Raw genomic sequence first — 21,229 nt, 5'->3', positions numbered from 1 at the left:
AACACCTCCAGTACTATGTTGAATAGGAGTGGTGAAAGTGGGCACCCTTGTCTTGTTTCTGTCCTCAGAGGGATGGCTTTCAGTTTTTGTCCATTGAGTATGATGTTGGCTGTGGGTTTGTCATATATGGCCTTTATTATGTTGAGGTACTTTCCTTCTATACCCATTTTATTGAGGGTTTTTATCATAAATGGGTGTTGGATCTTGTCGAATGCTTTCTCTACATCTATTGAGATGATCATGTGGTTTTTGTTTCTCATTTTGTTAATGTAGTGTATCACGTTGATTGACTCGCGGATGTTGAACCATCCCTGTGTCCCTGGTATAAATCCCACTTGATCATGGTGTATAATCTTTTTGATGTATTGCTGTATTCAGTTTGCCAGAATTTTGTTGAGGATTTTTGCATCTATGTTCATCAGTGATATCAGCCTGTAGTTCTCCTTCTTTGTGTTGTCCTTGTCAGGTTTGGGGATCAGAGTGATGTTGGCTTCATAGAATGTGTTAGTGAGTACTCCATCTTCCTCAATTTTCTGGAATAGTTTGAGAAGGATAGGTATTAAATCTTCTTTGAATGGTTGGTAGAATTCTCCAGAGAAGCCATCTGGTCCTGGACTCTTATTTTTGGGGAGGTTTTTGATTACTGTTTCTATTTCTTTACTTGTGATTGGCCTATTCAGATTCTCCATTTCTTCCTGGTTCAGTTTGGGGAGGTTGTAAGAGTCCAGGAATTTGTCCATTTCTTCTAGGTTGTTCAATTTGTTGGCATATAGTTTTTCATAGTATTCTCTTATGATCTCTTGTATTTCTTTGGTATCTGTTGTGATTTCTCCTCTCTCATTCCTAATTTTATTTATTTGAGATTTCTCTCTTCTTTTCTTGGTGAGTCTGGCCAAGGGTTTGTCGATTTTGTTAATTTTTTCGAAGAGCCAACTCTTTGTTTCATTGATCCTTTCTACTGTCTTTTTAGTTTCAATATCGTTTATTTCTGCTCTTATTTTTATTATTTCCCTCTTTCTACTGACTCTGGGCTTTGTTTGTTCTTCTTTTTCTAATTCTGTTAGGTGTCGTTTGAGGTTGCTTATGTGAGCTTTTTCTTGTTTTGTGAGGTGAGCCTGTATTGCGATGAATTTCCCTCTTAGGACTGCTTTTGCTGCATCCCAAATGATTTGGTATGACGTGTTCTCATTTTCATTTGTCTCCAGATAATATTTGATTTCTTCTTTAATTTCTTCAATAATCTATTGTTTGTTCAGTAGCGTGTTGTTTAGTCTCCGCATTTTTGCACCTTTCTCTGCTTTATTCTTGTAGTTGATTTCTAGTTTCTTAGCATTGTGATCAGAAAAGATGCTTGATATTATTTCAACTCTCTTGTATTTATTGATGCTTGCTTTGTTTCCCAAAATATGGTCTATTCTTGAGAATGTTCCATGCACACTTGAGAAGAATGTGTAGCCTGCTGTTTTTGGATGAAGTGTTCTATATATATCTATTAAGTCCATCTGGTCTAATTTTTCATTTAATTCTATAATTTCCTTGTTGATTTTCTGTCTGGATGTTCTATCCATTGGTGTTAATGTGGTGTTGAGGTCCCCTACTATTATAGTATTGTTGTTGATGTCTTCTTTTAGTTCTGTTAAGATTTGCTTTACAAATTTTGGGGCTCCTGTGTTGGGTGCGTATATATTTACAAGTGTTATGTCTTCTTGGTGGAGAGTCCCTTTTATCACTATATACTGTCCCTCTTTGTCTTTCTTTACCTGTTTTGCTTTGAAGTCTATTTTCTCTGATATTAGTATAGCAACACCTGCTTTCTTTTGTTCATTATTAGCCTGGAGTATTGTCTTCCATCCCTTCACTCTGAGTCTGTGTTTGTCTTTGGGGCTGAGGTGTGTTTCCTGGAGGCAGCATATTGTTGGGTCTTGTTCTTTGATCCATCCTGCCACTCTGTGTCTTTTGATTATTGAAATGTGGGGGCCTACCGCTGCCATTTTGTGTCTTGTTTTCCAGTTCTCTTCAATTTCCTTTGTTTCTCGTCCCATGGTTTAGTCTGTTCTGATGGAGAGCTGCTACTCTCTGTTGTTGTCCTTCTACTTATCTCCTTTGCTCTTGGTTTTGTAGTCCCTTTCTTTTTTTTGATTTTTCAGGAATGAGGGTTTTCCTGAACATTTCTTGAAGAGGAGGTTTGGTGGCAATGAACTCCCTTAATTTTTGTTTATCTGGGAAAGCTTTTATTTCTCCATCGTATTTGAAGGATATTTTTGCTGGGTAGAGAATTCTTGGCTGCAGGTTTTTGTCCTTCAGATTTTTGAATATATCATTCCACTCTCTTCTAGCCTGTAAAGTTTCTGCTGAGAAATCTGCTGAAAGCCTGATGGGGGTTCCTTTGTAGGTTAATTTCTTCTGCCTGGCTGCCCTTGGTATTCTCTTCTTGTCGTTGACTTTTGCTAGCTTCACTACTATATGTCTTGGGGGTTGGTCTACTTGCATTGATAAAGTTTGGAGATCTATTGGCTTCTGTCACATGAAGTTCCATCTCTCTCCCCAGGTTTGGGAAGTTCTCAGCCATTATTTCTTTGAATAGGCTTTCTGCCCCCTTCTCTCTCTCTTCTCCCTCTGGTATACCTATAATCCTTAGGTTGCATCTCCTAATTGCATCAGATAATTCTCGGAGAGTTTCTTCATTTCTTTTTAGTCTTAGCTCTCTCTCCTCCTCTGCCTGCAGCATTTCTATATTCCTATCTTCCAAATTGCTAATTCTTTCCTCCATATTATTGGCCCTACTGTTCAGTGCATCTAGATTTCTCTTAATCTCCTCTATTGTGTTCTTCATTTCCAGTATTTCTGTTTGGTTCTTCTTTATAGTATCGAACTCTTTTGTGGAATAGCTCCTGAACTCGTTGAGTTGTCTATCTGAATTCTCTTTTAACTCATTGAGTTTTTTAATGATGGCTGTTTTGAAGTCATCATCATTTAGGTTGTATATTTCATTGTCTTTGGGATTGTTTTCTGTGTGTTTGTCATTTTACTTCTGTTCTGGAGATTTAATGTAATTTTTCATATTGCTTGATGGTGTAGATTTGTGCCTCCTCATAGAGATAGAGTTTAGTTACTGCTTCCATTTGTTTCTACTGGTGTGGTGGGGGGACAGCTTTTATACTGCTTCAACCAGGAACCCTATCAGCTGTTGCTAACTGGGCCTGGGCCCTTGTCGCAGTCACAGTGATCCTGTAGGTTCCCTCTTCAGCGGTGGAGGCCGTCACAGGGGGGCTTCAGACTGCTGGTGCCTACTGTTGCAGACCACCTAGACGTGGTCCCTCCTTAGGTTCTGCAGCAGTGTTATGGGCTTTCCCAGCGGCCAGGGGCAGGATCACTTATATCTGCAGCTCTGTCACTGTCGGCGCCCACAAAATCTCGCTTGTCCACTATGGGTCACAGCAGAGCTATGGGCATTTTCTACAGTCTGTGGTTAGCTCACCTAGCTATGCTACTTTTGTCCCAGGGTCTTCCAGCCTTGTGGCTGCCGGATGGGTGCTCTCTACTAGTGCTGTGCAGAGGCTATCACTGAGGCTTCTGTGAGACTGTAGAGCTTCCCCCTGGGCCACAGAGCCGGGTTGCTGGAACTCCACCCAGCCCCAGTTCTCTCCCCTAGGATCTCGGGGAGCCCATTGCTCTGTCTGGGGGATAGCCAGATACCTTGAGTTCAGTGGCAGCTGGTCGGCTGCTGCCCTGCCTGGGATTCTCCTCTTTGGGACCCTCCCGGTGTTGTGGATGCTGGGAGGGGCCTCTCCGATAATGGCCAGTAAAGACTCTTGCCTGCTGCCGGGACGGAACTCTAGAGTTTCTCTCCCGGGCTGCATAGCCAGCTGCTGGAGCTCCACCCAGCCCCGGTCCTCTCCCAGGAGATTTCCGGTAGTCCCAAGCCCCTCGGGGGGGAAAGCCCGGTCAGTGGAGCTGGTCAGTGGAGCCGGCGGCGGCAGCTGGCGGGCTGGGGCACCATTTGGGATTCTCTCTGGGTGCCCCCAGGCGTTGTGGGTGCTGGGCGGGGCCTCTCCAATAATGGCAGGGAAAGACTCTGCCTGCTGCCGGGACTGAACTCTAGAGTTTCTCCCCCAGGCCGCGTAGCCAGCCGCTGGAGCTCCACCCAGCCCCGGACCTCTCCCAGGAGATCTCCAGTAGTCCCGAGCCTCTCCCGGGCGAAAGCCGGCTCAGTGGAGCTGGCCGCAGCAGCTGGCAGGTCGGCGCGCTGTTTGGGAGAGCCCCCAGGCGTTGTGGAGGCTGGGCAGGGCCTCTCCGATAATGGCAGGCAAAAACCCTGCCTGCTGCCCAGCCGGAACTTCAGAGTTTCTCCCCCAGGCCGCGTAGCCAGCCGCTGGAGCTCCACCCAGCCCCAGACCTCTCCCAGGGGATCTCCAGTAGTCCTGTGCCCCTCCCGGGCGAAAGCCCGGTCAGAGGAGCCGGCGGCGGCAGCTGGCGGGCCAGCGCGCCATTTGGGATTCCCTCTGGGATCCCCCAGGCGTTGTGGATGCTGGGCTGGACCTCTCCGCTAATGGCGGGTAGGGGTTTTCCCCACCACCTCCAGTGTGTAACTCTGGAGCTTCCCTCTGGGCTCAGGTGTAATTGCGGGGGGCTTAGGTAGGGCTCTGTTCACCTGTTTCCACAGTCGCTCCTCTGGTGTGCGCTCCCTCCTGCCCTTGGCGTGCGGCGATGTTCTGGGGGCATCCGCAGGCTCTAGGCTGTTCAGGGGTCGGGGTTGGAGAGTTTTCACCTATCTCCACCTCCTCCCGGAGGGAAGTCCGTCGGCCTTCTGATGTATAGCAGTGTGGGTCTCTCCGACGTCCTGAGATGCTATATAGATATCCTTTGTCAAGTGATGAATGTCCAATTAGTTGTAGATTCGAAGGGGGAGAGACAAAGAAGTCTGCTCACGCCACCATCTTGGATCTCAACTTAATGTTTTTGAGATTTATCCATGTTGATAGATGTGGTTCTACGTGATTCATTGTAACTGCTCTTACTTTCCATTATATGAATAAACTAACAAGAACAAATCAGTGAGAAATGGTGCTCCAATGAGCATCCTGGAATAAGTGTGCACACATGAGATTTTCATCTGTGATGGATAATTTAAAAGAAATAGCCAGGTTATGGGATGCACATCTTCAGCTTTACCAGGTGTCCCAAAGTGATTGTGCAAATTTACACTCCCACCAGCAATGAATAACAGACGCCATTTTCCCATGACCTCGCCAATATTTGAGGTTATTAGATTTACTGACTTTTGCCTAGCTGATGAGTATAAAATAGTGTGTCACTGATTCAATTTTTATTTCATTGTTAGTAGTGAGGTTGGGCATTTGTGTGTTTATTGGCTGTTGAGGTTTCTTCCTCTATGAGTTGCCTATTTGTATCCATTTTGGGGTATCCATTATTGTCCACTTCCTATTTTCTTATTGATTTATAAGGGTTCTTTAGTTATTCTGAATACTGCTCCTTGGTAGAGTCTGTGAGTTATAAATATCCTCCCTCAGACTGTGGTTTGTCTTCTTTACTTTGTCTACAATATCCTTTGTAGTACAAAAAATTCATTTTAATGTAGTATAATGAAGCACTATCTTTCTCTATGGTTTATGATTTTTGTTTCTTTTAGAAGTCTCTCCCTATATCCATATGCCAGGAGACGACACCATGTTTTGTTTTTTTAAGTTCCATAGTTTAACTTCTTACACACAGGTCTTTAGTCCGTCAGGAATTTATTTTACTTATGGTGTAAGCAAAGGATCTGTTTTTCACTTTTTCCATATGGAGAACCAATTTTCCTGACACTATTTATTGAATAGTCATTTCTCCACGGATCTTACCACCACTTCTGTCCTATATCAAGCTTTCGTAAAACCTGCGTCTTTTTCTAGGCTTTCAGTTTTGTTCTGTAGTTCCCATTTGTTCTTTCCCTGTGCCAGAACCACACTGTTTTAATAGTGTTGATATTTGGTAGGGCAAGTAACTCCCTCTTATTGTTGTTCTTTGAAATTGCCATACTGTTATTACAAATGATCTATTTTTATTAAACTATACTTTCTAATTTTTTCTAGTATTTGAGGTTGCTGTTGAGTCTATACATTGATTGTATATCAGTCAGTCATATTGAATACTTATTAGTTCTAATAGTGTGTCTACAGGTTTCCTTGCATTCTCTGTGATATCATCTGAGAATGATCACAGTTTTGATCCATATGCCTTTTATTTCTTTTTCTTTTGCTGAGGAAGTTTCACACTGAGCTAACATCTGTGCCAATCTTCCTCTATTTTGTATGTGGGTTGCTGCCACAGCATGGTCACTGATGAGTGGTGTAGGTCTGCATCCGGGAACCAAACCTGGGCGCGTCGAACTTAACAACTAGGCCACAGGGCTGGCCCCTATTTCTTTTTCTTCTATTAACTGTGCTAGTTAGGACTTCAGATGCAATGATAGCGAAAATTCTGAACTTAAAGAGAAGGCTCCTAACATTTCATCATTAAGCATTATGCTTGGTGGAGACTTTTGGTGGATACTTTTCACCAAGTTAAGAAAGTTCTCTTTAATTCTTAAATTATTGGCTTTTGAAAAACTATGAATGTGTTATAGGTTTTCCTTAACATTTTTCTGACACTATCAAGATTGTTGCATAGTTTCTCTTTACTCATTTGTTATTGCAGAAAGTATTGAGATTAAACTTTCTAATGTTAAACTATCCTTACATCCCTGAGATAAACTCTTCTTGGTCATGATATGTTTTTTCATACATTGCTAGACTTGCTTTCCAATATTTTACTTAGGGGTTTGCATTTAAATTTGAAGTCTTTTCTTTTACTACTTTCCTAACATCCAGCCTTAAAAAAATGAGTTGGCACTGCCATGTTTAATGTAACCGACAGTTCACCTTAAGTGTAAGAGAGAATTCAATTACGGTTGTAGCATGCCCACAATCAGTTACAGTGTTTCTCACAGTGTTTGCCTATGATGCTTTCTACTTGAATTGTTGAATAACCTTTAAGATTAAATTACTGACTAGGTTGATTTTGCTGTAGGTTCTGTAGTGACTTTGCATTGTAGCTTCTTCATAGACAAGTTTCTCCCTATCCACGTAAAAGGACAGTAAGACTCGTTGGGAATGACCGGGATCGGAGCACCAGAAATCAGCATCTTAGACATTAGGGTCTTCACCACAGCTTGAATCCCAGAAGTCATCAACAAATTCTTGAAGGCATTTTTTTAGAGAAATGCCTTGGGATGCTCACTTCAGTGGTATTATCATTTCACTTGAGTCCCAACTGTACCAATTGGTCTAGAACAAAACAAAGTTAAAGGATTAAGCACTCAGGTGCCATTACTAAGACTTTGTGTTGAGAATGCCTCCAAACAGGGTCTCTGTCCAGTGACTGCTGTCTGTCAGGTTAGTGGATGGAGCAAGACTCTACCATATTTAACTTCCTACAAACTTATTGTTTTTAATATGTCCTTTCATGATGCTAACGCAGGTTGCTGCACAGTTATGACCCTTTAAAGCATATTCTAAATTAGAATTTGGCTTAGAATTGCTATGGCCTGAAAGTTTTGAGTCCCTCTCATAAAGACTCTCCTTTAAAGACTTTCCAGAGGGTCTCCATAGTTCCTCAGTTAAAACTAATAGAAGACAATTAGTTAAAAAACTTGAAGCCTTACGTTGTCTTTGAATGTCAAGTATCTGAGTGAAATAAGAAAATATCTGATTGATAGAGTCCTTTTCAGATGCTGCAGCAAAGATTTGGTGTTTACTCAAAGCAAAGATACTGAAATCTGAGAGTAAAATCATTCCAAAAATAAAGAGCATCCGGACTTTCCGTGGAGAATAAATTTTCTATTATCTTTTTCTTCCTTGCAAGGCAACCTTCACCGTCCTGCTTTGTCACTTACTTGAAAAGCTATTCCCTAAGAAGGGACGTGGCAGTGTAAGTTCTCTCTAGGATGTGAAAATTTCCCGACATCAGAGGGCATGCTGGAGCTTTTCAAGGAACAGACATGGCCTTGTCTTCCAATTGCTGCTGTGTCTGAAACAAACTGTCAGCTGGTGTTGGGCATAAATTGCTACCTTCTAAAGAACAGTGTCATTTATGGAACCACAGTAGGGGTTAGAACACAGGGGGTGGCCATAAGTTTATCCAGTACCTCCCATTCCTGGCACAGTACCTGGCACACCATAGGGGCTTGTCCAGAGTGAATGAAAGATGCCATTTCTACAGGTCCCTCTAAGGTACCTCTCAGTGAATTACACTTTTTAAAAAAATCTTAAGACTTTTGAATTCAGTCTCTTAAGAATACACCACTGCATTAACTATACTGGAATCTTTTGCTTATTAAATACCAATATCTTCCCCATTTCAGATGCCAATTTACATTCTACCACCTCCACTGAAAGTTTTTCTATGAGCAGCCTCCCCTGACCCATCTCTTCTGGCTTAAAAAAAATTAGCCAGTTAACTGAGTAGGATCCTAATTGGCCAGTCTCTTTAGATCTGCAGGGATTATCTTTTAAGATGATCAAATCAAAGCATACTTGCTTTGGAAAGTATAGCAGATCCAAAAAAGCATAAAAAAGAGAACATTATCACCCATGAACTCGCCACCCAAAGACAACCACTCTTGACATTTTGGTGTACATTCATCAAGTAGGTAGACTCAACCGTGAGCCTGATGAAACCAAGGTTCGGGCCTCTATAATAAGTAAGTAACTTTCATGCTGAATTTTATGTTTCTAACTTTGTATTCTTGTTCTTAAAGAGGTCTCTCAAAACTGTATAAGTTTCAGGCCCCACAAAACCTGGATCCATCACTGCCATCAAAGTGACTAACTGATTTTTAAAAATCTAGTTCCTCCACAACTAGAAGGACCTGCAACTAAGATATACAACTATGTATAGCGGGAGTTTGGGAAGATAAAGCAGAAAAAAAAAAAAAATGATTGGCAACAGTTGTTAGCCCAGGTGCCAATCTTTAAAAAAAAAAAAAAATCTAGTTCCTTTCTGTTTTATAACATACTTTGCCACTTAACAAAATGAAATTTTTTTCTCATTGCCATGTTCTTTTAGAATTCCCTTTAATAACAGCATAGTATTCCAATGAATTGGTTTCTTAAATGAATCCTCTAATGTTGAGCTCGCCCCCATATTATTCTTACAAATGATGCTTTGTTGAGCATCCTGGTGAGTACATCTCTGTGCATAAATGTGCAGAAGTAGAATTACTGGCTCGAACCATATGTATATTTTGGGGGCTGTTGACAAATATTGACAAATAACTCTTCAGAGAGGTGGTATCAGTTTACTTTCCCAATAGTAGTATGTGAGAGAACTCATTTTCCCAACCCTTGTCAACACTGTTTATTTTATTGTAAAAATCTTTGCCAATTCCATAGGCGTAAAAAGCTATCTTATTATTTTAATGTTTATATTTTTCTTATTAAGTTGAAAACTTTTCGTTTACCATCAGAAAGTACTGTAAGAGCTCCTTAGATTTTTAAGGCATTAGCCATTTGCCATAGTTGTAATGCAAGGATTGATTTGCATAATCTTAAGTGGATTTGGAGAAACTGAGGAATTTAGGTCATTTGGAATTGTCAACATCATCTGCCTGCGGAAAATGCTGTTTAGGGGAAATTGTAGAAAGCATTCCAGAAGGCAAGCATACATCATATTAACTTGGCCATGTTACAGGGAGAATTGAATTCATTTCAACTAAAAGAGATCTGAGCATCTACTGTGTGCCTAACACTTTACGATATATTGCCATCTGATGAATTCAGCTAACCAGAATGCAAAATTAGAAGCCATGCTTGCAATTTTAGTAAAAAACAACGTGAGAAAAATTAACTCTTCAATTCTTAATGGAAAAGTGGTGGAGGAATGTTTAGGGAAAACTGCTCAGAGGAGGTGATGTGTGTGCCAAACAAAGAAATGGTGGCAAGGTCACCCAAGCCAATGGCACAGCATGGAGTGTAGATGTGTATAGATCTGGTATCTGCAGGGAGCCCACTTCCTGGTTTGCAGATGGCCATCTTCTCGTTGCATCCTCACATGGCAGAGAGCAAAGAGAGAAAACAAGCTCTTCCATGTCTCTTCTAAGGGTACTAATCTCATCGGGGGGCTCCACCCTCATGACCTAATTACCTTCCAGAGGCCACACCTCCAAATACTATGCCACTGGGAACTAGGATTTAACATGAATTTTGGAGGAGCACAAGCATTCCATCCATAGCAAGCCACACTGTGAAAATCCTTGCATAGCATATTAAGATAAAGAATATTTTAGATGTCCCACATTCTGGAACTGATTCTGAGATTCAAAAGATTATGAGGATGTATATCGCCCAAGTGTGACCTGCCAAGTGCGCTTGGTTTTTTGTGAAAGGAAACCAAGAGTTCTTGGTGAAAAATGCATATTGCCTTTGCAGAGCCACTGAGGTAGAAGAATTCTTGAGTTTTCAGGCTTCGCAGGAGGGCCCCCAGTGTTGTGAGGTTCATTTCAACACTCTTGCTTTCAGAGCTCTGCGCCTTCGCCCGCTCGCCCCAGCAGGTGGATCGTTTCTAACCATGTGTCAGCATTTACTTCAGTTGACTTAAAGACAGGAATCTTCTTTCTGAGCTGCCCCCATCATGCTTCAACATCTTCAAGCAGATGGTCAGGCTAAAAGTGTGAGGACAGCTAAGATCGTCCAGAGAGAAGGTTGGAGGAGATGGATGTGGCTAAATGCGGAATTTCAGAGGCTGTATCCGTCAAGGGAGAGATCATGGGTTCTGCGCATTGACAGAACTGGATGTATAAGTTAGTTAAACCATTTACTAGCTGTGACTTTTAGGAAAGTTACTTGGACCTTCTGAGCTTTCTTCTCCCTATCTGTAAAAAGACGTAACACCACCCTGACAAGAGATGCCATGCTGATTAAATGAAAGACATGCGTACCATTTCTGACACATAGCAGACATCCCATAAATGCATTTCCCTGTCCTCTTGCCTTCATCATAAAAAAAGAGTTTATGATCCAACGTCCTTCAGACTTCCTCTGTGAGTCTGGAGCAGCCAGCACTAACTCAGAGCTAGGGATATGTGCCAGAACATGCAGAATGTCCTCACCGTGCCAATAAAACGCCATCGTATATTAAGAGAATTCCTTCTGAGTTTAAGCATTTCTAAATACCTTTCCTGAATTGAGAAAGCAAACTGAAGCAAGTGTCAAAAGACTACTCTGCTCTGTTCGTGAAGGCTTCTTTCCCATCTTCTCCAGATTTTCATGATCTCTAACTGGACTTGTGTATCCAGCTGGCAGCTGCACCAGCCAGACCCTGAGGTAACCATAGTTTAGGCCCATTTTTTTTTCACCCGGAGCCTACAAATTCTATTTCAAGCACACACACGTACAGAATGCAGATGTGGGGCTGACAACCAGGCCCTTTGGCCGAGTGAGGCCGGGATAGTTGACTGTAGTGAGGCCGTAAGTGGCCCATCTGTAGGGGCCTCACCCAGGCATGTTTGGGACCCAGACCTCAAGAGTGGCTTTGGCCTTTTGATGTGGCATTAACAATCACATGGGACAGTCACCACATCTCCTCCTTGGGGAGAAAACATTACACGATCTGTGATCAGACAAGCTTGGAAGTTTTTTTCTGTGCTCTGAAAAATGTGTGACAGCATGGACATCCTGTAAGACTAGCTCCCTGAAGAAGCTGAGGGTCAATACTGTGATGGGTGGAGAGGGGAAATTGAGCTGCTTATGCTCGATGCAAAAGGACCACTCCAGTCAAGGAAGCAGCCACTTCAGAATGTATTTCTAATGTGTATACAAACCAGGAATGAGATTACTAGGCTGTTTATATCATGTAGCAAAAGCTCTTATAGCTTGGGTAGATCCCAACTGAACATTCCTTTTGGATATTGAAATGACATCATTCATTCATTCATTCAACAAACACTTATTAAGAACCTACTACATAACAGTATCACGGGTACTAATGATACCATGGTGAAGAACAGCAAAAAAAGTTAAAAAAGGAATCCCTGACCTCATGAAGCTTACATTCTAAAGGGAGAGGCTGACGATAAACAATAGCAATAATTAAAATATGAATTATAGTGTATAGTGAAAAGTGCTCAGGAACAGAAATGAAGCAAGGATGGGGTGTGAAATATTAGGGAGAAAGGGTGCTGAAATTTTGGATGAGGTGGTGCAGGAAGGCCTCACTGAGAAGTGGACTTTAATAAAGGCCTGATTGATTATTTGGATGGATGTGGACCTACAATCAAAAGTATTTCCTCCCAGATTTTCGAGGCTGTTTCTCCCTTGCCTTTAGTTTCTGGGTTGCTGTTGAGAAAACTAATGCCTTTCTGACTGCTGATCCTTCCTTTGTGACTTTTCTCCCCATCCTCAGGAACTTGTAGGAACCTCTGTTTTCCCTCTGCCATCTGGAATGTCTCAGTGACAAACCTGGGTGTGGTGAGCATTTCATGAACATTTTCAATTTCCAAGCTTATATCCTTCAGTTTTGGGGGAAAAAATTCTTATAATTCTTTTTGTAAAACTTCTCTGTTTTTCCTGATCTCTTTTTTTTGGTTTTTTCTCTTCAAAGCCCCGGCACATAGTTGAATATCCAAGGTGTAAATCCTTCTAGTTCTTCTACGTGGGACACCATCACAGCGTGGCTTGATGAGTGGTGTAGGTCTGTGCCCAGGATCCAAACCGGCAAACCCCAGGCCGCCAAAGCAGAGTGCACAGACTTAACCACTACGCCACTGGGCCGGCCCCTTTCCTGATCTCTTTTACCTAAATCCCCATTATAAGGAATTGAGATGCTCTGAAATAATTCTCTATTTTTCTTACAGGATTTCACCCTTTTCTCATCCATTAGTCTTTTTACTCCACTTTCTGAGATTTCATCCACTTTTTCTTCTTCACTGAATTTTTCATTTCTGCTCTCGTGGTTCCCAGAGCTCGCTCTTGCTTTCCAAATGTTCTCCTTCTGTTGGACTGTCTCATCTCTTCTGAGTTTCTGTTTTCTGTTTACTTTCATCTTTTCTTTCAGGTTAGAGGCTTTTATGAAATGTCTGTTAGTCCCAGGAGTCTGTTAATGTATGTGCGAGGCACAGTTGTAGAACAATCTGGAAGCTTTTCTCTATGATCCAGGCTGCTTCACAATGGATGACCAGACAGAACCTGAACATCACCCTCAAAAATCTGCTGGTTTCTTCTGGTTAGCTAGTCAAGAGGGTTCCTCCGGTTTCCCGACTGAGGCATCAGCCCTTTGCCACATTCTGTCAGAGGACACCTCACCCGCCCTCCCCTGTGCTGTTGAGCTAGAATCCAGTCTGTTTGGTTCGACCTCTTCAATCTTCTGTGGATACTGAGAGTCGCTTGGCTGAGTGGGATAGAAAGGGAAATGTAGGCAGGTTGCTACACCATTGGAAAGAAAACAGAAAGTTCAATCCAGCCCTGTATTGTCCACTCACTCTGCATTCCTACCTTCAGAAGGATCAGGTGCCTCATGATCCCCAGCTTCCCAGGCCTGCATGTTTTATGTGGAGTTCTCCCCTTGAAGACTTAGGTGTCAGCTTTCTCCCGGCTGCTATTGTTTCCCCTCTCATTCCCTCAACTCTTTGATTTATGCCTTTTTATTCCTCGTTGTCATTTTAATGGAATTTCAGGAGGAGGTAGAGATAAATTTGTTACTGCCATATTTAACCGAAAGTCCTATTCTATTTTCTTTCGAGTCTCCCCTGCCAAAGCCTACTCTGGTGATGGTAAATGCCTCCTCAGCAGGTTCCCACAGGAAGTAGGATTCGTATTAAATGTCAGCATCTTCGATAGTTGTTTCAGTTATTTATTTCTGAATAATAAGTAACCCTAAACATAGTGACTTAAAACAACAACAGTTATTTATTTGCTCATGATTCTGCAATTTCAGCAGGGCTTGGAGAGGGCGTCTCATTTCTGTTTCATGTGACGTGGGGCAGCTAACCTGGGCTGGGGCTTCCCCTCCCAAGATGGCGCACCCGCATTACTGGCCAGTGGTCCTGGCTGTAGAATGGGTACTTAGTGGGGGCTGTCCATCAGGGCTTCCATTCTTCTCCATGTGGCCTCCCTATGTGGCTCAGTTGGACTGCACAGAAGCTTGGCTCCATGAGGGAGCATCCAAGACTACACTCACCAAGAGGACAAGCTCTAGTATGTAAGCAATTATCAAGCCTCCATTTTGCATCACACTTGCTAATGTCCCAATGGCCAGAGCAAGTCACATGGCCAAGCCCGGATGCGATGTGGGAAGATACTACACTCCACAGGGACATGGATACTGAGAGACACAGTTCAGTGGGAGCCACATACCCCCGGAACTCTAAAATGCTCTGATCCTGTGCTTGTGTTTTTCTTTGTATAACTGACTTGTTCCATTTTCTACCTTGAAATGTTAGGATGCCAGACTCTTTTCTTGTAAATAGTTTCATATGGTATAAATATTCGATAAATACGTATTATAGCCATAGAAATATTGTAGCATTTCCACTTAAAATGTTTCTGAATAGACTGTAAAGACTTAAACTACGTGTCTTAACCATTGTTGTAATGAATGTGTTTCTAGTTAGTGAAAGACATGGAAAAAATCGCCCTATGAGGGGATCACATTCCTAAATACACCTTTCAAGGGAATTAAGTATTGCCTTTTGCTTTAGGCTACCCGAGGTTAGCGTCTTGTCTTTTTGGTTTTAAAACAGTTGAAAATTAGCCTCTTTAACACCTGCCTGGACTGTAAGAGAAAAAGTGGGTATTTATGTGATAACTAGAGAGTGCATTCCTTGGAAATTCCAAGCAATCATCTCTCATTACATGCTTTCCGAGCTTGTCCTGAACATTCCTGCCTGTGGTAGGATGTAGGTGGCTTAGCTTGTGCTTCCTGTTTCGTGAGTCTTGATCTTGACTGATCACTGTGCTCATTTTTCATGCAGGGGTTCTCTATCTCCAGTATGGAGATGAAACCAAGCAGCTCAGGATGCCGAATGAAATCACAAGTGCAGACACAATCCGTGCTCTCTTTGTAAGTGCCTTTCCACAGCAGCTCACCATGAAAATGCTGGAGTCGCCCAGTGTCGCCATTTACATCAAAGATGAAAGCAGGAATGTCTATTATGAATTAAATGATGTAAGGTGAGTATTCACATCGTTTGCGTGTGTGCATCCACCACATTGCATTTACCATCGCCACCGTTTGTACCCAGTCCTAATCTCTCCGTGTCCCATGAAGAAAGCATAGCTATTATCCCGATTGGCGGGCTTACCTTACACAAGTGTGAATTCACTATCTTGTTTTCTATGATTCACTTACAAGGTGTGGTTTCCAAAGGTGAGGACAGACTTCTCCCACACAGGTCTTTGCATGTTACATATGAAAAGAATGTAAGAAATGATCCAGTCCACTGTTTATTTAAGAGTTAGGGAAACTAAGGCCAGAAAGGTGATGGAGAGACTTGATCAAGATCCTAAGAGTTGAAAGCCATACTTACGAAGAACTTTCCCAATTCTTTCTCCAGTGCTCTTTCCCTCATAGACAAGATGTTTTAGGTAATGATACCATGGAGCCATTATTTACACTAACAAGTTAGAATAAAACAGTGGACTCTATGCTATTGTCCACGAGAAGAGAGGCTGAGAAACATTCTTCCTTTCCATTCATTTCTTAAATAGTTGGCCGTTCCTAAAGGATCTCATCTTCCAGGTGGGCTTTCTCCAGGGCCCCTAGTAGAATGTATTCTAAAATGAGACTGAATGGACTCATGCTATTGCAGGTGGCGTGGATAAAAGCATCTTTTTCGACTGTCATGGTGTTGTGTATAGAGCAAAAGGGATGCAGCTGATCTCTCCCAGCCAAAAACCCTGAGAAAAAAGACTGAAATCAACACAAACAAGCAGTCACTAGTATAGCCTCTAAACATTTTAGAACTTAAAAAATCATTTAGTGAATAATCCAGCCCTCTCCTTTTATGGGGCCAGAAACTCAGATGCGTCAAAGTTCAGGGACTTATTTAAGATCACACAGCCAGTTCATTTCCAAGCCCAGCCCCAAACCTGACTGTCCACATTCTTGGTCAAGAATTTTTCATTCCCTCAGAATGTTCCTTCCCCAACTCGTCTGGGCCACAGGCTGGATTTCTGGATCCCTGCCCCGTGGAGACAGCAGGCTGCCCTGTTTCTTCATGATGGAATTAATGGGAACCACTTTTTAAAAGTATGCCTCTAGTGCATAATAAATGTAAACTGATAAATATCTGACAATGATCACAAATGACATATTTAGGCGTGTGCCAAGGTGTGTGAGTAATTTAGGGCTTTCAAAGTTTGACACATGCCCTCAGGTGTGGGTGCCCCCTCTGTTGCACAATACCCCCTGCTTTTTAAAAACATGTTAAATATTCATGTGTAGCAGAAAATTCATGTTTGTTTCCTGAAGTAAATTATTAATCAAGCTGTCACCAAAAAAATTCTGAATTTGCAAAGCATAAACTGAAACATGAAGTAACCACATTATATATAAAGTATGTGTTTGCAGTAACAAAATCCCATGGAGAGTTTTCACGTGGACGTGCCATTTCACTGTGTTTGTAGTTAGAGCAATCGAGGGAATGGGTAATAATAAATACACATGGAACTTCGTGAAGCTACTTTTGATTATGGAGCTCAAAGCTGATGAGGTTATTGTGAACCATTGGACCCCACTGTCTTGCAGAATTTTTAAAGTATGACAGTGAGTCACGATATTCTAGAAGCTTCCCAAGCCTCAGAGTATTAATCCTAGGACTTCCTGCACACATTCTTCGAGACTGTCATGAAGTAGTCATAGAGAGAAGTGGGAGGGAGGAGAAAGAAGAAGAGGTCCCCAAAACTTCCAAACCGAAATGATCCTCCTTAATGCAAACTCAGTTGATAAAATAGATGCAAGCAGTGCTTGAGAGAAGCAATCAAACATTAACAATCTTCAGTTAATATGTCTATATTTGCAAAATTGATCCTTACACTGCAGCACGAATAGCCTGATTTCTTTTAAATCTCATTTAAAATGTCTAAGAGGAAAGTCATTGATTTATAAATTTGTCTATAATTTTATTTTTCAGTGTTTTGAGTTACATATAAGAATGCATCTAAAAATATTTAAGTGGATCAAATGTTTTTATTTGGTGATGACTATAATGTTTATGCTAGATGATCAGGTGCATATCCTTTCCAGAGAATTATTCTATTCCTCTGCTTTTATGCATAAAATGCCTGTTATATTTTCTTTGAATTGTAGAGTAAATCCTCACTATCAGCATCATATAGAATGTCCCCTCCCTGCTAAAAAACTGTATCATGTAGATTTTAACTGAAGCCAATGGCTTTAATCTTCTAAACCCAAAGATAAATTTCCTTTCACATCCTTCAGTATTTTTGAAGTGAGAGTATATTTGTTAAACATTTGGCTATTTCATTATGGTGTTGGGGTTTCCGTATTTTCCATAGGAAAAGCTACAGAGCGTTCAGGTTGAAATTCTGTGTTGTAAATGTTGCCATGGTAAATGCAATCTGGGCCTTTCCTGTTGGTTCATCATGGATGAACATGTTTCTAAATTAATCATAAACCAACCTCATATATTTTAAATACCTTTAGAATCACGCTAAGTTTTTTTCGTGGCTCAAGTAAGATTTTCACTTTCTTCATATCATCACTTGTGTCTTTTCCCCTCAGCCACAGGGTAAGTTCCTTTAGTCAATCTCCACATCCTCACCTTCTGTGACCTCTCCCCTCCATGGTAATCTGGCCCCGTCTAGTAACAAGGACTGCATGCTCCCCCTTAAGCAGACTTCTAATGAGCTCATTGAAATCTGGAGCAACCGTGCAAGCTTGGGCTAGTCGTGGCTTCAAAGCAATTACTGACGGATATTTAAAGAAGGGAAGCAAGACTAGTCCAAGAATCCTCCACTTTGTTTAAAACAAAAACATAACCCAATAATCCCACCGATTGCGATCAGCCCACAAAACGTGTGGCTGCACCTGGAGGAAAGGAATGCATCTTCTTGCACACACTTCCCTGAGCTCATCGCGCCCGCATTGGAAGGAGTCACAGTGTAGATGGGGCCGAAAGTGCCTTGGGTGGCCCTTGTGTTGATGAAAGCTGAATACGGAGGGAGAAGGACTTCGTGGACATTCATATGTCTTAAATAATTTAAGGTAGGCTCTGAGCAAGATGTGGGACCTTTGCCCTTTGCCTGAGGTATGACCAGGGCTCTGAATGGTGGGTTCAGAAGCAGAGACAGACAAGTGAGAGAATTTATCTGCTGCTACTCCTTCTAAATACCCTGCACGTCCAGTAATTCAACTTGTCTGTAGAAAAGTATTTTTAAAAACTCACTATGGAAGAAAACAGCCATTGTAAAGGTACTAGTTTTGGTCTTTGGGCGACTTTTTTTTCTGGACAGCAGTTACATTTTTTTTTCCCTTCCTGAAATCGTTTGAAGAAAAAAAAGCATTTTTCATTTGTGTGCATTACATGAGATAAGCAGAAAAGCAGGTGTTTGGGCAAAGTAAACAGTTAAATATTTAAATATTAACCAAATCTCTTTGAATGTATTGTAAATATTGGAGCTTTATTGTTTCTTAAAGTGTTAGCTTTCCTCGCTCAGAATCTTGAAAGAAAGTTCACACTGCCTGATATTTATGGGTGGAGAACGACATGGAAAGAAAAATACTTTCCTGAAGAACAAAAAAAAGGAAAGAAAAGCTGAAGTCATTTTTCTTCTTTTCCTTATTTATTGTTGCCTATTTTATGATAAAAGAACATTTTGTCTGGTTGATTGCAGACAATCACCGGATTGTCTGTTGATGTCTTTTACCCGATTCTTGAGGGCTGGCAAAGGAAATGCCCAGAGTAAGGCTCCTTTCATCTGCCATAGTGATTGATGCTTTTGATTCCAGGAACATTCAGGATAGATCGCTCCTCAAAGTGTACAACAAGGATCCCGCACATGCATTCAATCACGCACCGAAAACTATGAATGGAGACATGAGGGTAAGTGCTCCTGTTCTATTTTTTATTTTATTCGGTGGGTCCAAACATCCCTTCTTCTGGCATGTGCTCCTGATGTAATCTCCCCCCACTACTAGGTTTTAGGGGTTCTCGTCACTCATCTCGTCTAATGACTCATTATTTGTTCCTTGGTAGAGAAATCAGATTTCCTGGTCTTTGGGGGCAAAGGGATTGAAATAGGGCCTGACATAGCCCCATCCATCTCTAAGCATGGAGTTTAGTTATGTCCTCACTCCAGGGAGATCCTGAAAATCTTTACATAAAAGGGTCCTTGGTCTATAATACATTAACTCACTCAAAGGATCTCTTGCTATTTTTTCTCTAGTTAAAGGAAAATAATATACAAAAAAAAATGGGGAAAGAAAAACTTGTGCACAATTGCCTGTAAAATCTATTCATGTTCTTACATCAGTTATTCCAAGTCCTAGCATTCTAATTAAATTATTCATCTTCTAATTCACGACTGTTTGCTGCTTTACTGTTTTAAATATGATCAAATCTTATCTCAATCGTGTTGAGGGCATAGTACAAAAATATACACAATTTGTGAGCTAAAATTCTCTAGATTTAGATCATCTCAGAAAATTACCCAAACATTCAAAGCATACAGGGATGTTTTGAAGAAAAAAGAACAGAGAAACTGAAAAGGCAGATTTTAAAATCACATGAACACAGGTCCACTCGGAAGGGATTGAGTTTCTAACAATAGAGCTGCATTTCTCTGCAGTAAAAATGGAAGGGAAAAAAAAAAGATTAGCTTCTCCAGCTGTACCTAACCTCCCCCCCGCCACCCCGCCTGCCACACACACAAATTTAGAAGGTGCCATGCCATTTTATATCATCTTTTCTGAGGATCAGCACTCAGCTGGATGCTGGAGTTTAACCAGAAAAAAATAAATTAATAGGTTTTATGGCCAAAGAAACCCAGGAAATGTCTATCCCAGAGTTGTAGTAGAGTTCTTCAAGGGAAGCTGTTTCTGATTTCTGATGGTTTGTATCAGTTTTCTATTGCTGTTGTAACAAGTTATTACACATTTTGTGGCTTAAAATGACACAGATTTACTATCCTTCAGTTCTAGAGGTCAGAAGTTCGACCCAGGTCTCAGTGGACTAACATCAAGGGAGCATCAGCATTCTTTCTGGAAGCTCTAGACAGAATCTGTTTCCCTTTTTTCCAGCCTCTAGAGGCCGCCCGCATTCCTTGGCTTGCAGTCCCCTGCCTCCATCTTCAAACCCAGCAAAATAGCATCTCTCTGACCCTGCCTCCATCCTCACACCTCTAACCCTCCCTCTTACACTGTTAAGGGCACTTGTGGTTACATTGGGCCCATGCCATACTCCAGAATAATCTCCCTATTTAAAGTCAGCTGATTAGCAACCTTAATCCCCCTTTCCCCTGTAGTTAGAAATTTCAAGGATTAGGATGTGGGCATCATTGTTCTGCCTACCACACAGGGTATGTGAGTTTAGGACCAAGGGGCCAGGAGGTCCAATAGAAAGTGCTGGAAGAATTTCTCTGTAATTCTGGACTGGAATATGAGTGATGACATTGTGGGATCAGAGCCTACACTTGTGGAGGAAAAGGGCTCTTACGGACTCAACTGCTGCTTTTTTATGTGAGAAATGATGTGTGATTTGAAGTGAAGCCTGTGTTGCTACTTCAGAAAAACCTAGGATTTGGCGGTTTATTTTTAGCCAGTTACGCTTTCAGTGCAAACCAGCACCAGGTGTAGACAGATTGAGTCATGCGAATCACGAAGCAGGGACTGAATATTACGGTATCCTTTGCCTTTTATTGCTGCGTTATTCTCCTTCTCGGTGACATTCTTAAGAGTCTTGCTCCCTTGGGTATCTTTACTTTTCGATATGTCTAGCCTTCAAACTGGAGTTTTGTGGTGCTCAGAGTTCTGTTTCTGTTACACGGAGCCTACGCAGGGGCCCCAGCATCGCCTCTGAAAATTCTATTTATGCCTGGGGAGGACACCTGTTTTAACTCTTAAGCAGATGTGGTCCCTACATAAGGACCAGCAGCGAGCATGGAGAGAAGCAAATATTATCCATCTGGATGAAGCCTCTTAGGATTCAGAACTTTTGCTATGGGTTTCGGTAAAGTTG

The 21,229-nt window shown here is 41.7% G+C and overlaps 1 protein-coding gene across 28 annotated transcripts in view; it reads left to right on the top strand.

Annotated features, from left to right (window-relative positions):
- Nucleotides 1-21,229, top strand: part of KIAA1217 (KIAA1217 ortholog) — a 702,592-nt gene that overhangs the window by 590,138 nt on the left and 91,225 nt on the right. For all 28 annotated transcript variants that reach the window (XM_070501282.1, XM_070501283.1, XM_070501298.1 and 25 more), the window contains 2 exons: nt 15,005-15,203; nt 19,003-19,096. In XM_070501282.1, coding sequence (XP_070357383.1) covers nt 15,005-15,203; nt 19,003-19,096 — 293 coding nt within the window. The remainder of the gene's footprint in view (nt 1-15,004; nt 15,204-19,002; nt 19,097-21,229) is intronic.

This window comes from Equus asinus, chromosome 29, assembly GCF_041296235.1.
Source record: "Equus asinus isolate D_3611 breed Donkey chromosome 29, EquAss-T2T_v2, whole genome shotgun sequence".
Lineage (NCBI taxonomy): Eukaryota > Metazoa > Chordata > Mammalia > Perissodactyla > Equidae > Equus > Equus asinus.
This window is presented reverse-complemented; position numbering and strand designations above follow the sequence as displayed.